The sequence below is a fragment of the Spermophilus citellus genome, assembly GCF_964194105.1.
Source record: "Spermophilus citellus genome assembly, chromosome: 3".
Lineage (NCBI taxonomy): Eukaryota > Metazoa > Chordata > Mammalia > Rodentia > Sciuridae > Spermophilus > Spermophilus citellus.
The window spans coordinates 127,499,333-127,515,491 of record NC_138184.1 but is presented as its reverse complement, the minus strand read 5'-3'; the positions used below and the strand labels follow the sequence as shown (position 1 = coordinate 127,515,491).

Sequence of the window (16,159 nt, the reverse complement as noted above, 5' to 3'; positions counted from 1 at the left end):
CACAGGAAGAATTAATATTATCAAGATTTCAGTTCTCCCTGACTTGATCTGTAGATTTAATACAATACTAATCAAATTCCCATCAGGATATTTTATGATATTCACAAACCGATCCCAAGTTTATAATTAAAGACAAAAGGTCCAGCATAGCAAACATAATATTAAAGAGGAAGAACAAAGCTGGAGGACTAACAATGTCCAGCTTCAAGACTGAAAATAAAGCTACAGTAATCAAGAGAGTATGGTATTGGGGAAAGAACAGACAAAAAGATCAATGAATTAGAATAAAGAGCCCAGAAATAGACCCACACAAATATATATAGTCAACTGATCTGTGACAAATGAAGAGAAATGATAGTCCTCTTAACAAATGATGCTAGAACAACTGGATATCCATTAAAAAGAAGAAAAAATATAAATGCAGACCTTGTACCCATCACAAAAATTAACTCAAATAGGTAATGAACCTAAATATAAAATTCAAAACTATAAAATGATTTCTGATTTGGTGATGACTTTTTAGAGACAATACCAAAAGCATGATCCATGAAAGAAAATAATTTTAATTTGGGGTTTATTAAAGTTAAAAACTCCTACTCCATGAAATATATTAAGCAAATGAAAAGTCAAGCCACAGGCTTGGATAAAATCTTTGCAAACTACCTGATAAAGGGTTTATATCTAAAATATACAAAGACTTCTTAAAATCCAATCATAGAAGGAAAACAACCTAGTTAAAAAGTGAATCTGAACAGGCAGTTTACCAAAGAAGATCCATTGTAGGCATCAGGAACTCTCATCCATTGTTGGTGGGAAGAAAAATGGTACAGCCACTGTGAAGGCAGTTTGGCAGAATCTTATTACAAAGCTGAACGTAGACTTATCCATGCTGTCTAGACAATTGCAGTCATTGATATTTATCAAAATGAGATGCAAACTGTGTCCACACAGAAATAGAAATGTGTGCAGCTTTATTGATTGCAGCTTTATTATCACTGAAACCTGTGAGCCCTTCAATTAATGAATGGGTGAACAAATTCTAATATATTCATAAAATTGAATATTATTAAGTGATAAAAAGAAATGAGCTCTCAAGTCATAAAGAGACATGGTGAAACCTTAAATACAAATTACTACATAAAGGAAGCCAGTCTGAAAAGCTACCTACTTGGGAGCTGGGATTGTGGCTCAGTGGTAGAGACCTTGCCTAGCACGGGCGGGACCTGGGTTCAATCCTCAGCACCACATAAAAATAAAGGCATTGTGTTGTGTCCATCTACACCAAAAAATAAATATTAAAAAAAGCCTACATACTGTATTATTCCAATCACATGACATTCTAGAAAAGGAAAAATTATGGAGGCTATAAAAAATTAGTGTTTATTGGGGTTTGGGGAAAAGGAGAAATGACTAGGCACAGAAGATTTTTAAGGCATTGAAACTATTTTGTGTGACACTGGTGGTAGATGTGTGTCACTGTATGTTATGCATTTGTCAAAACCCATTAAATATACAACACTAAGAATAAGCCCTAATGTTAACTGTAACCTTTGGGTGATAATTTTATTTCAGTATTGGCCCTTCAGTTGTAACAAGTGTACAGAGGAATGCGTGATTTTAGCAATAGTGGGAATTCTATGTGGAGGAGGGTGGGAACATGAGAACTTTATATAGTCTACTCAGTTTATTTATAAACCTAAACCTGTCCTGAAAAATAGTCTGCTGATTTTTTTTTCAAGGCATTAGTTCTCTGATGTTGAGGGCTAATAAAATTTTCTTTAGAAAATAAAAATTAGAAACCTTACAACTGTTACTCTTTCATGAAAAGACTTCAAAACACACACACACACACACACACACACACACACACACAGTCCCAATAGGAAGGAAGTTGGCGCTGCTCCCTGGCATAGTTCCCTGTCCTTGCTTTGCTCATTTGCAATGGGTGATAACAGCATTATCCGAGTAGGAATTTGAGCAGAAGGTCTCCCAATCCCAGGGCTCACCAGCCCGCAGAGGGGCATGACCAGGTTTGCATGGTTTTAGGAGACACCTGTCTCTGTCCCTTGGGAGCCAGTGTGGACAGTACCCTGCCTTACTCTCCAACCCATAAGAAGGACTGACAAATGTACCCTCAACCAGGTACCAGCAGCAGCTACAGTTTCCAGGGCTGCTGTGCTTTGATATAGGAATCAAATCACAGACCCAGGACTGGTGCAGCTGGTCTGTGTCCTCCTGCAATGGCACTCTCCAAACATAATGCTTTCATCTGTTCATGCCTAGGCTAAGAAGTCCATCTCCTCCCACCTCAGCACACTGGCTGACTTTGCTATTGACATGTTTGACGTCTTGGATGAAATCAACTACCAGTCGTACAATGACTTTGTCCTCCGAGTTGGTAGGTGGCTCTAGACCTATCCCATCTCTATTGGAGAATACCTTTCCTATTCCTACCTGAGAGAGGGCTGCAGGTTCCTGGTCTTGTAGGAGGGAGAGTGGCACCCAGGAACACGTGGGGGACATGGGGACAGCCTTGCCTCTGAAAGTGACTTGTGGAAGTATGGATGATTCAGAAAAGGACTTAGGACAAAAGAGTCTTTGTCCAGCTCAGAGACATGCTAGAAATCTAAGTTGCAGAATTGTTCAGAGGCATATACTCTCAACTGGTGGAATAGTGTCCTCTCAGCTCATTGGTGCTAGCTGCAGCGGCTGGGGCATGTGGGTCCCTTTAGAAAGAGAACTTGGGTAGAGCCCATATGTGGAACCCAGGCAGCTCCTTCCCTGGCCTGTGAAGTAAGGAAAGAAAGCTAGGTGTCTAAGTTCCTTTCTAGCTTTTACAAAACTATGGTTTGTTGATGGGGGCGGGACATTAATTCCCAATTCACCCTTTTCTGAGATGTAGATAGTTTATAAGAAAACTTCATGCTAGTCCAGAATCCAATAAAACCAGATATTTATGGTTACTTTCTTTCTCTTCCAAATGCTTGCTTGCTTCCTTCCTTTATTTCTTCTAGTCTAGTATGTAGTTAAACTAGAGATTTATGGTTGTCCTATAATTCAAATATCTAGTGGCCTTTAAAACAAACTTGGGTGGTGCTTGAGTGTGAGAGAGGCGGTAATATACTTCATAGTCATGGAAAGCTGATGTCCTTAGATGCCAAGTTCTGTTTTAGCATGGTGTCCAGCCTGAAGGTAGGGGAAGGGTCAGCCACCACCCCTCCTCCCTAGCATCTGGGCCTCCTCTTGAGCCTTGGGCTCCAGTTACTAGACGTACTAATGTAACCAGAATCAGATTTGGTGGTGGGTTGGAGAGATTCTGTTCCTTCATCTCCCACAAAGGAAGACATGCCATGGTCAGCAGCCCTTGCAGTCATACTGCCCAACAGGCTGGTCCCAACTCAATCTTGTCCACCTAGGACGAGGTTTCCAGAGTTGACATAAAAATAGATTCATAAGCACAGAAAGAGGGGAAGATAAGATGTGGCATCTGCTCCTATCAGACTTGGTCTCTGGGACAGTGCCAGTGGGCTGTGATGAATCCCCTGGCTGTCCTGCCTCAGGCCAGGCCAGGGCAGCACAAGAAGTTTTGTGCCCCATTTACAGGGAAGGAAACCCAGGCCCAGAGAAGGTAAGCACTTTGCCAGAGGTCTCACAAGGGTGATTCAGACTCAGGTGCACCTGGACCTTGTGACACTCTCCAGGAGTGCAGGTGCTCAGAGGCCAGCTGGACCCCATGCTGCAGAAAGAGAGGGGCCTCCACAGCCTCCCCTCAGAGCATCTGAATTATCATGCTTAGTTCTATGACCCATGCGCTGAAATAGTTGCAGCATTGTACCCTGAGAAAAGTTCAGGAGAAACTGCAGTCAGACTTTTTGGTAGCTCCAGAGTACAATTCCACACAAGAGCCAGTATTTCGGGACCTGGGCTTTTCCTTGGGATTAGGAATTATTTCTGACAGTGCTGTTGCAGATAGCAGTGGAGGGTGTTGTGAGGGAACTGCCCACTGGCTACCTGGGAGCCCTGGGCAGGAAGGACTTGCTGCTGCCCCTCTGTGAGTCTGGAGGAGTTCTGCTTTAGGACAGAGCAAGACCTAGAAGGGGGCAGCTTTTCTCCACTGGGGACATCATTAAACACACTGGGTGGCCCCAGCCAGTGAGTCCTACTTTTCCAGCTGACCACAGGGCCATACGTGACTATTTTCTAGGTATCAATGTTGGCCCTGTGGTGGCTGGAGTGATTGGTGCTCGCAGGCCCCAGTACGACATCTGGGGAAACACGGTCAATGTGGCCAGTCGGATGGACAGCACCGGAGTCCAGGGCAGAATCCAGGTAAATTCACCCACAGATTCCCAAGATGCAGTGCCCAAACTGAGGCATAGAGGGCCGAGGGGGGACTGACATATGCGACCGGTAAGTGGTACTGCATAGCTCTGTGTCTGGAGGGTTACAGTTCCGCCTTGGCAATTTGATTTTGATATTTGATTTGTTTGTGCTGCCTTGTGGGTGGCTTTTGAATGAGCAGGTAGAGAGTTGGGGATCACAGTGAGTCATGGGGTCAGGGCCATGCACTAATCCTGACAGCCTAATTGCTCAGTTTCCTCTCTTGTCTCAGGACCTGGGCTCTGCCTGGCTGCCTGCCATAGGAGGGAAGGGTTTTACCTGTGTTTGAAGGTCAGGGTACATGCCACCACATCTGAGGAACTTCTGGACTACTCAGAAGGGGCTGTGACACCTTCTAAGAACCACTGAAAGGACTAAAAGGCAGTGGGGGGAGGGAGTGCCTTTAGGATTCCCCTTAGAGTAACATGAAACCTGGCCTTGATGCCTACTTGGATAAGGCCCTTGGGCCAGTCCCCCTGATACCCGACCTGGGCACTGAAGGCCTGAAAGCACCCCCAGTGCATGATTGATCTGTTCACTATGGAATGGGGAAGGGAACAGAGGGCACTTGACAGTTAGGGCTGGTTCTCTCCTGCTGTGGCTGGGCCATGGGAGGGTTGTCTGACTCAATTCAGTGACAGCTGTCACTGTGTTGCGTCCCACTGGGTGTTGGTCCTTTACCTTACCACAAAGCCTCACTGGGTCATCCTGCAGATGACCGTGAGTGCAAGCATTGGCTTCACAAATAAGACACCAAGTTTCAGCATCCAGGGTGGCAGAGGCCGCCAGGCAGGGCTCAGATGTTTCTCTGATGAGCATTTATTGGGCAACATCTCAAGGTCAGGTGCTTTGGTTGGTTGTTGGGTTCCACAGTTTAAGAAATAGACCAATCAGGCACAGTGGCATGGGAGGCTGAAGCAGGAGGATCAAGTATGAGACCAGCCTTAGCAACTTCAAAAGGACTAGGGATGTAATTTAGTGGTAAAGTGCCCCTGGGTTCAATCCTCTCTATTCCACTTCACTCAGAAAAAGAAAAAAAAAAATAGGTAAGCCAAAATCTTTGTGGTACTTCCTCTCCTGTCTGGAACATGCACAGAACATCTCTGTACTTCTGCATTGTTACTTTTTTTTTCTTTTTCCTAAGATTTATTTATTATTATAAAATGTACTGTCATAACCATGTGTAAGAGCACAGCTGAGTGGCATTAAGTACTCTCCCATAGTTGTTCAGCCTTCACTGTCGTCCCTCTCTAGGATGTGCTCAATACTTTGTTACCATGACCTCTGGCTTGCATTCTTCTGTAGTCTTCCTAAAGCTGGTCACTCTCCAAGGGAGAATTTCAAGGCAGCCCTGCCCTATCTTCAGGCAGGCCACTGCCCCATGTCAGTGTTGCTGATTCTGTGTTTCTAGAATGATATCTGAGCCTCCCATGGCCTCATCTCCCTTTGCCTGGGTGCAACCGTCTACCCACGGCTTCCCCTACACCTAGGGCCTCTGTCCTCTCTCCCCTGCCCAGGCATCCTGATAACTAATGCCAGGGCCCCCACCCCAGCTCTGCCAGGACATGAGAAGGTAGCTTGTGGAAGATTGCATTGTTTTAACTAAAAAGATGGTGGTGGCCATGGAGGGAGAGAGGTGGCTCCAAGACAAAGTAGAGATCCTGTCCTGTGCTGTTCACATGACTCTATTGAAGAGAAAGTGCTTCTCATCTTTTATCCTCTCTCTGACTTTGTGAGACAGGAATTCTTGGGGGTAAAATTCTGATTAGAGACTTGATAAAAAGGGGAGCTAAGAGATGACCCTGTTTTCTCCTGGCAGTTTGCCTCTGCCCTCTATATGTTAGTGACCCCTACTCCCAGAACCCTGGAGACAGCTGTACCCTAACCCTGGCAACTAAAGGCATCGCTCCTTGTCCCAAGGCTTCCACCAGGTTCATGCAGTCAGGGTGGGCAAGTGAGAGATACAGGATGGAATGGTGCACTTGGGGATCCCATTCCCCAGAGGACCCCCGCTTACTGCTTATGACTGAGAATAACCTGGCTTCTCCTTATGACAGGTGACTGAGGAGGTACACCGGCTGCTGAGAAAGTGTGCCTACCATTTTGTGTGCCGAGGCAAAGTCAGTGTCAAAGGCAAGGGGGAGATGCTGACGTACTTCTTAGAAGGCAGGACTGATGGAAATGGCTCCCACCCCAGGCCTCTTCACTTGGAGCGCAAGATGTGTGCTTATGGGAGAGCTGGAGGCCAGGCCAGACGGCCCCCACTGTGTCCCGCAGCAGGCCCACCAATCAGGGCAAGGCTCCCCCCAGTTCCCACAGGCCAGTATCTGCTACCTGCAGCAGCGGGGAAGGAAGCTTAACCGAGCTCACGTTGGCCTCTGGAGGTGCATGCAGGGCAAGAATGCTCCGGGGTGACACAGGCCACCTTGGCTCCAGTCAGGACCATCCAGATGAGCAGAACAGGAAGACAGTGACCGGGAAGGAGAAAGAGCATTTTCAAGGTGGGACCTGAGAGTCAATAGGAGATGTGCCTAAGCCACCCCTTTGGGGCATAGGGAAGCCCTGCCTCTTCCCAGTGTAGCTACCCAGGTCTGGCCAGTGTCACCATCGATGCTGGGACCTTCAGAATATCTGTGAGGAACACAACAAGAGTCATGGAGTTCTGGCTGGCAGAGTGACAGACGAATCCATCATCAGTGAGCCCTGAGTTGGCACTACGGCAATCTGGCTGTGATGGATCCTGGCCTGTGGACAGCCCCAGCCCTGGGCAGCAGCTCCAAGAACTGCACTGGGAAGTCAGCACTGTGGGGCAGGGCCATAAGGGCTGAGCTCTTCGCACTGTGGACACAGCACAGAGCTGGTCAGGTCTTGAACAGGACAGTCTGGAAAGAATTGAGAAGCTGCCTCTCATTGCATGGAGAGTGAAGGCTGCTGGCTTTTCTCATGAGCAGGATTTTACCAGAAGCCAGAGGCAGGCCTTCTGGAACCATCAGGGGGCCCCACAGCCCCACTCCATCATGGGCCAGCACCAGCTGCTTGTTCCGCCTGTGCATTCTCCCCCTGCCCCACCTGCCAGCTCAGGCTCCTGTGACAGCTGGATGTTCCTCTTACTGCACCATGGCTATGTATCCAAAGGAGAAGAGGGGTGAGCATCAGGCCTTGCCTAATCCCTGGTGACTTGGACCCTGTACATTACAATCAAGGTTCCGTTGGTATTGAAAATGAGTGACCGTCACACCATAAGCCAGCTTCCTTGATGGAAGGCATAGTTTCTCTGACAGAACCAGCCCTCCTGGAGCAGGTGGGTGGTCGTAAGGTTAGCGGAGTTTGTGGTCCTGAGTCCAGGTGCCCCTGCTCCAGTGTGCAAGGAAATCAGCTGAAGGTGGTCCTGTTGACATCTGGGACCTCCCACCTGTGCTTAATGGTTGTGATGGGTATGAAGATGAAGGATGTGGGGAACAGGGTCCAGGAGAGCCAGTAGGTAGATAGGAATGGACTGACCAGAAATAACTGGAAGATTTGGCTCCTGTAGACTTCTGACCTTGTCACAGGCAGCTTGAAATATGGTGGTGGGGGAGCGGGAGAGGTTCTAGGCCAGTGCCTTGGTTGGTGAATGTCTAGAGACCTGTAGCTCCAAAAGGTTTATGTGACCTGAATCTTGTCCTACTCATGGCTATGGGGGTCCCTCTCTGCACTGCTCCCAGGGACTCTCCCTACTTCCTAGGGATCTCAGCTTTTCAGGATAGGAGCAGAGAAAAGCCAAGATTTCCTTCCCCGAGGTGCAGACTTGCGTATGGGCAGGGCCCTTTAGCTCAGCCCTAGCTCAGTTGTGTGACTGTGCAGTGGCAACACGGGCCTTGCCCATAGCTGGAGCTTTGTGGGCCAGCTGGTGAGATGATGCTTGGGGAAAGCTGACTACCTGTCTCGACAGGACTCAGTTGAGGCAGGACTTAGGACAGAGGTGGGCAGAGTGAATAGCTTTGGAAAGGGGACAGTAGGAGATGGAACTGCATTCAGGGTCCCCATATACCTAAGGCCCTGGACTACTGGTGACCAGGTAGGGCTGTGAGGACTGTCCTTTCGTGACTCTGTGATGGTGCAGGGAGCAGGCATATGGCCTCCAGTTCCTCCTGCAGGGGACTCTGACCAGGTCTGCTGTCTTCCTGGCACCTTCCCCAGGGTGAGATGAGGAATTCTCAGGCCAGGGCCAAGCTGACCCCCAGGACCTCACTACAGACATTGGGGATGGAGAATAGGCAATTTGTCCTTATGTAGTTGTTTCTGATTCTTGTGGGCCTGGTGTTTTGGTGTCACTATGTGCAGGTGGAGGCTATTCCTGTGAGGCGGAGGGCAGGAGGAGATACTCTTGGGGGCCTCTCCTTGTCATCAGAGATCATGTTTATAGGAATGTGCTTTGAGGGCTGCTTTGAGGGCTCCTGAGGACAGGCATTTTTATCCACCTGAGCCAGCCACAGGACTGAGAACCTGTAGGGCACCCTGCCACCACTCATTATCAGCCCTGTCTCGTGTCTGCTCCCATGCTTTCCTGTCTTTGGGACAAATGGGTCATCCTTACCATCTCCTTTTCCACTAGGATTTTCTCATCTTTCCTAATCAGATTTGAGGCAGTCAGTTCAGACAGGAGCACACACAGGAGCAAATACATTGTTGTCTTGGGCTCTGTAGGCTGGGGGGGGGGGGCTGCCCTACTCCTCCTGTTATGGCTCTGGTGCTGTCCCCAGACCCACAGGCCCACATAGCTTGGTCCTAGTTCGTGTCTCCCCTACATAGCTCTGGCCCTCCAGTGCTACTGCCCAATGGGGCCATCTAGGTTAGGCACAGAGGAGTGGCTTTCAAAGATGCCCACACCCTGACTGGTGCTGGGTCCTAAGGGTGTGTTCTGTTACATAGTAAAAAGGGACTTTGCGGATGGAATTAAGGTTAGGAGCCTGAGAATTGCAAAGGGTCCTAGACCGTCTGGGTGGGCTGGCTGTAGCACAGGGCCCTGCAGACATGGATGAGGGGGCAGGAGGGCCAGGGTGTGACCATGACTGAGCCCTCATTGCTGGCTTAAACATGAGGCGCCACAAGACAACACTGGTGATTGAATGTGAGAATAACCCCACCCAACGAAGAAGCAGGGATGTTGCTCCCAAAGCCACCGGAGATGAACTTGGCAACAGCCTGAATGAGCAGGAGACAGGACCATCAGCAGGATCCTAACCTGAGGACACCTGGACTTGGTCTGTGTGACTCTGAGTCGAGTCAACCAGCCATACTGTGTCCTAGCTGAGGTCCATAGTGCTTTATGGTCATGAGTTTGTGCGCAAAGCCATGAAATCTGATGGGTGTGTGTACAAAGCCCTTGAGGTATGGTCGGGTTCAAAGGAAGCCACTACAAGGGACGATGCTACCTTCTCTGGGCACAGGACTGTTCTGAAGTGGACCACGTGGCAGCCTTGGTGGAGTCTCTACATCAGGGGCAGACATCTCCTCCATCATCAGCAATTCCAAACCCTGTCTACTTCCTGTGAGGTCAGGAACACATTTAGCCATAATGTTCCTTGGGGTTTGGTGAAAATCAACTTCCTTTTTATTTGTGATAAAAACTGTATTATATTGCCTTATTTATTTTTAATCTTGTACAGTATTCATGTACAAATGGTAGAGCCATTTGGGTAGGATTCTTCTCTAAATTATTTATTTTAAGATGCTCTGTATATAGTGCACCAATTACAGGTGCTGCCTGTTCACTTGTACCAAAAATGAGGAAAAGCCCGGCACCCACATCAACCCCTGCACGGTGATGCCGTGGCCCTTGGGAAATGACCCTGCGTGTTCCCTTCCGAACCCTCGCATGCCTCCCGTGCCTGACACTGTAGAGTAGAACACAGCCCCAGAATGCTTCCAAATGCTTCCACAGGCTGCGCCAACCCGGGCCAGTCCACTCCTTATACCCAGCAACCCAGTTGCCAGCCCGTGTTTCTCAAACTCTAAGCCTCCAGGGCTTCCGGACCCCTTCTGTCATAGAAGCAATAATTGTAACTCTATACTGTAGAGACGAGTCTGGCTTGAGCAGATTGATAATTCAGATAAGCCATGCATTCAAGTTTGCTATGGGAACTGCCACTCCCAAAGCCCCCACCTTTCTGAGGACCCAGCTTTGGCAACCTAGTTCTTAGGGTTGAGCTCACTGCCCCAGGCAGGTGAGCAGATCAATCTAGCATCTAACCTAAGTCAGGAGAGGAAGGGGGAGTGAGGGCACCAGCCCCCATCCAAACTCCCTTCTGATTCTTGAATGTCAATGCTGGTCTCATGTGACTGAGGGTGGTAAGCTCCATGGTTTGTCCTAACAGAACATTAAAGAATAACATTTCAAGTCTTACCTATGGTATACCATTTTTTTTTTAAACGTAATGGTGTCTGAAGGGTGCTCTCCTCACCTTGCACTTGACCTACTGGTAAGAGAAGAGCCCTCAGGGCAGGATGTCTGTCTTCCCTGGGTGAATACAACTGTGCAGCAGGAAAGGCTGGGGCGCTTTGATTGATGTGGAGAATTCAGTGCTTGGCAGGATGTGGCTAACCTTTAGCAACTCTGTGTTTTATTTGTATCTTACATCATCCTTATAGTAACCTGGAAAGATTGTGTAGACTGCTTGCTTTAATAGGCCACTTAAGAAGGAAGTGGTTTGGATTGGTGAAATCAAGGGTGTGTGGAGGGCTTCACCTGAGAACGTGCACCTGTCACTGCTCCAGCAGGGTGGTTTCTGGAACTCCCCAAATCCCAGGTATCTTGTTCACAACCCATGCAGGGCCTGTCCGATAGGCATGCATGGTTTATAAAACAAGTATGCACCCATAACTGTGCATGTTACAGGAAAAGAAAGATCATGCTTACATATATTGTACATCTTACAGTACAAGAGGTCCCAGAAGTGCTATTAGTACTTAAAGTTCTGAAAACATGCAGATTTGATGGCTGTATATAAAGTAACCCCCCAGAAACATGGTTTCGTAATGACTTCAATTTTTAAAAAATATGCGCGTGTGCACACACACACACACACAGACACACAACCCTTTATAGAGGTAACTGGATTTCAAAATATTTGGTTCAGTAAAATAAATAAAGAGCAAACTGACTGGGCCACATTCTGGCAGCTTGGATGTTGCATGGCATAACTTTTTCTCCAGACCCTGGGACATGCTGCCTCTCTAGCTACAGTATGCTTTGAAAATTCATCTGACCAATAGGTCCTTGTTTTCATTCAGAACTCCAGGTTTGAGAACGGAATGGATAATGGAAGTGGGATTGTTTCTTCATATGATATCTTGAGGTTTGTGTTTGCATTCATGGCTCTTTAGCTGGGGGGTTAGAAGAGCTGCCTGGGACTGGACTTAAGTTAGATTCATGGGCCTGTTGGAGGAGGTGGCAGGGCCCAGAGCTCAGCAGGCAGGATTGGGGAGCCATTCCCGGCTTGCCTGGGCATGGAAAGTTTAATCCAAAGCACACAGAATGATTACTGTGCCAGAAGTTGTTTGGGTATACGAGTTGGGTACCTCGAGTGAGACTTCTCCCTGCCTCCCCGACGTTTGATGGGAAGGCCTGAGCCAACGAGTTGCTTCAGTCTCATGCCATCTCACTATCTCATTGTGCCCATTAAGTCAACCAGAGTCTGTTTCCAGCTGACCGAGTCAGAGGCTGACAGGTTGAAGCCAGAAGCCTTCCTAGGGGGAGGCAGGGTGTCAGAGGGCCTGAGCACCTGCTCCCTGTCCTGGAGGACAAAGTGGGGACAGAACCAAGGAGATTCTGGAAGGCTTAGTGTGTAGGGCTCAGCAGAAGGAATGATCTCCAAGTTGTGAGTTTCCATATGTGGACTTGTATGATTGGGCCCCGCTGTTGGCAGGTGAGAGCTGTGTAGGGCCTCTACCTGGAAGCCATAGGCCCTGTGTTGCTAGACATCCCTGGGCCCTGCGGCTGTTCCCTCACAAAGGGTCAGCTACTCTGTAAGCACAAACCCTGCATGGGGGCAGGAAAGGTGTTAGAGCTCTGCAGGGGCTGCCTCATGTCAAGGACCCTCAGGGGACACTTTGGAAAGTATCTAAGGATTTCCTGTCTTATCCTCCTGTATGTTCACATCTTAGTGAAGGCCAGTGAAGGTCTAGGAAAAGGATGTGAGGAGATTTGTCACCTCTGTGGTCTATCCCATAAACACCACAGATCCAATTTCAGATGCTACATTCTGGGGTTAGATGTCCCTCAGCAACATACCCATCATATAATGACTCAGATATGTGTAGTTTTAAGTTTCCTTGAAAAAAATATGTATCCGTTTTGTTGCATATTGGACCTGTTCACTATCTTAGAAGATGCAATGATTCTACTAGAGTCCATGCTTAGTTAGTGTGTGCCCCTGTGGGCATGTAGGTCATATAGCATTAAAAAAATAAAAATCAATTGTTCATTCTTGGGATTGATTCATACAAGGAACAAAATTAAAATGGAATACAGCCAGGTGGCCACCACTAGAGTCCCTACTTGATTTGTCAGAAAACACTCATCAGAGGGAGGAGGACAGGGGCATCCCAGAACCTAAGCGATACTCACATGGTCCCTGAGCTTCTGTGAGATGACAGCATGTAACCTCCAGTTACTCAGAAGGTTCAGGCAGGAGAATTTCAAGTTTAAGGCCAGCCTGGGCAACACAGTAAGACCCCATCTCAAAAAAAAAAAAAAAAGTCTCTACTATATCAGCACTTAAGGTCAGATATATTGAAGCACTAAATTGCTCCTTATTTCTTTTGGTTGGTTATTTTCGTTTTTTTTTTTTTTTCTTCTTCCCCACACACAGTGGTATGTGGATCTGTGGAGGGACTTCAGGGTGGATATACAGCAGGAATTTCAAATGCGGAGCCAATTGGGGGCTGAATCTTGATTACCATCAACAAGCACCCCATCCTCCCATTACAGAGTGACTTGGAAGCCAGGTCTTCCTAACAGGATATGTCAGCACCAATCTCTCCAGCAACAGACAGGTGGCCTTGTTGGGTTGTGGCTCACTACTAGCTGAAAAACAAATATCAGAAAACCAACCACAGTAGTCACCATATGGCCTGACCCCATGTTCTCCATCTTGACAGGCTTTTTAAATTTTAGATCTAATTTCTTTATCCTTTGTGAAATTACTAAATTTCTTGCAACAGGTCACTAGATTCACTATGTTCTGCACTCAACCACAGGGAAGGGCAAGCATCACTCTTTGTCTAGTTAAAACGGGTCTCCAGAGGGCCTTTTGGTATGACCACAAATTAACACATTCATTACTAGTTCCCAAATCTGACTTTTCAGTCAGTAGGTACCTTCTGCCTGTGGAAGGGATGGAATGATAATATTCTTGCTGTCCGTGGAGAATCCAAGCCCCACAGGTTAGGGAATTGAGAGTGCCGCACAGCCTTGAGAGGCAGGGCCAGATCTCAACTCCTGTTCTGTCCCCATCTCAAGCCCTTCTGTTTTCTGTTACATTTAGGACTTACTAACATTAAAATCTGCAATTGATGGAAAACACTATCTTGTCCACACAATTGTGTCCAGCATGAAGGAGGAGACCCTGCTTAGGATGCTCTTCCATGGGCAAGTCTTACTCTGATCCACGTCCTAGGAGCCTGTGTCCAAGACACATTGGCTCTGCAGTCCTTGGCTTCTTGTTGCTCAGTTAGAGCCTGTAATTCCTCTTGGCTAAACCATATTTCTTCTTTAACATTACTGATCCCCCGCAAGGAAATAAAGTGTTAGATTTGGGGGTTAAAAAAAAACCACCTTTCTACTTTGTCATATTGTCCTTTAACTTCTATAGCTCTTTTGGAGCACAACCTGTCGTGTCTGAAATGATACCGAATCTCCTTAAACAGGGAGGACAGCTCTTTTTTTCTGGAAGGCCCCTCTGACATCAAATAGGGAAGTATAGCTCCTCCTCCCCAAACTATACACCATTTCTCCACTTACACCCAGCCTGCCAGGCTCCAGTTGCTGGGGAGGAGTTTCATGAGCACTGGGAAGGCTTAGGTTGCCTTTGCCTTTTCTGCTCCTCTTCCTCTGCTGTGGAACCATTCAGTATTGTTCATGTGCTATTGGTGCAGTGTAGGAGGTCAAGGTGCCTTCCCAGGGATTGGAGGATGTATGAAAAATGGATCTCCCCAGGAGCATTCGTAAAGCAAGGAAGAGTTTACGATGGATGGTGAGAGGTTTGGCAAACACTCAATTCCAGGGGCCCTGACCATCTCATGGGTGTTGGTTTCTACTGGTACCAAGCAGTACACACTCTGAGAGTATTGGTTTCCAAAACCGATTTCAGCCATTTATTGAGAATTAATGTGTAAACAGAAAAGACATCTTAGACCAACTGCAGAGCCTATATAAATGAAATCCTGCACTTAATAAACTTGTGCAGGATGTCTGTGCAGGAACAGCTGGCTCAGAGCATGCTGGGGTGTCCACCTCCTGCAGCAGGTGCAGTGAGAAGTTGGCCCGACAGCAGCCAGAACTTGTTTCTTGCCTCCCACCAGCAACCACCACTCAACTCTGGGCCCCAGGTACATGAAGCACAAGTCTCAGGGGACCATTCCCACACTGTGGGGATCCCAAGGATGCCCACGGCACCTCTAGCATACACCGGGATTGTGGACCCAACTGATCACCAGGAGCACACATGCCCGGTGTGGAGGGGCCCTCTGTGTTGCCTTCATCCCTGTTAAAACTGCGTATATGCAAGCCATTTGCACTCTGGAATTGCATGCTGTGAAATTCCTAATTGTGTCGAACGCAGTTTGAATTTGAAATCATGCAGCATGCGCTCAGGTTTGCCCCTGAGTCATCTGCCTGCTAGGTGCAGAGCACCCCGGTGAGCCAGGGCGAGTCCCATGGAACCTGAGCTTTGTGTAGCTCGAGCATTTAGTATGCACCGTCTCCTTTCAGCCCAAACTCCCTTTCTACTATCCTCTCATTTATATTGATTGCACTCCAACTTCCACAAATGGAAATGTCATTATCATGACCATCTCAGCAGTAATTCCATTCTGATTTAAGGTAAGTCCAAAGCCCACCTCTGGATTTTCTTACTTGCTGAGAAAAGTCATGTAAGCTCCTATGCCCTGTGTTTGGCTAGAGAGGGTTGCATCTCTCGGTGAGATAAAGAGTGGCACTGGCAAGGGATCCTTTTCTCCCACACAATAAACTCACTGAGGATGCTTCTGTAGACATGAGAACACAATGATTATATTCAGAATCACAATAACTCAATCTCACTGGGTAACTTCTCATGATAGATTTGTATAATCAATACGGGTCTATTTTTATGTCAACTGAACACTGTAGAGCACCTTCCAGTCTTTTTCAAGATTGTTAAATTGAGACAAGTAATTGAATAATTTGTCCTATTTTTATTTAAAAAAAGTGAATGGACTGAAATGTTAAATGTGAATGTACATTTCTTAATTGCAACTTTTCTACTGAGTGTTTGCACTATACTTTCTGGAGTCTTATTTAACAAAAATAAAGGAAAAATTGCTTGACTAAATTGTGATCATTTCGATTGAAAAATAAATGGTTGTGTGGATGTTTTAAGACACTCTTGGCTCTTTCACATACTTTCAAGGGATAATTTTTTTATGCAAAATATTGAGTATTCCGTGACCCTGTGTTAACCAGCTTTTCAATACTGTGACTGAAATACCTGACACGACAATGTAGAGGAGGTGAAGTTTATTTCAGGCTCATGGCTTC

The 16,159-nt window shown here is 47.1% G+C and overlaps 1 protein-coding gene across 1 annotated transcript in view; it reads left to right on the top strand.

The window, feature by feature from the left end:
• The window catches only part of ADCY1 (adenylate cyclase 1), a gene marked incomplete at its 5' end in the record, with an annotated part of 147,218 nt that extends 131,321 nt beyond the window's left edge, over positions 1–15,897 (top strand). Inside the window, 3 exons of the mRNA XM_081286805.1 lie at positions 2,284–2,398; positions 4,205–4,329; positions 6,438–15,897. Of these exons, the coding sequence (XP_081142931.1) occupies positions 2,284–2,398; positions 4,205–4,329; positions 6,438–6,740 (543 nt within the window). The 3' untranslated portion in view covers positions 6,741–15,897. The remainder of the gene's footprint in view (positions 1–2,283; positions 2,399–4,204; positions 4,330–6,437) is intronic.
• Between the last annotated feature and the right edge of the window lie 262 nt (positions 15,898–16,159).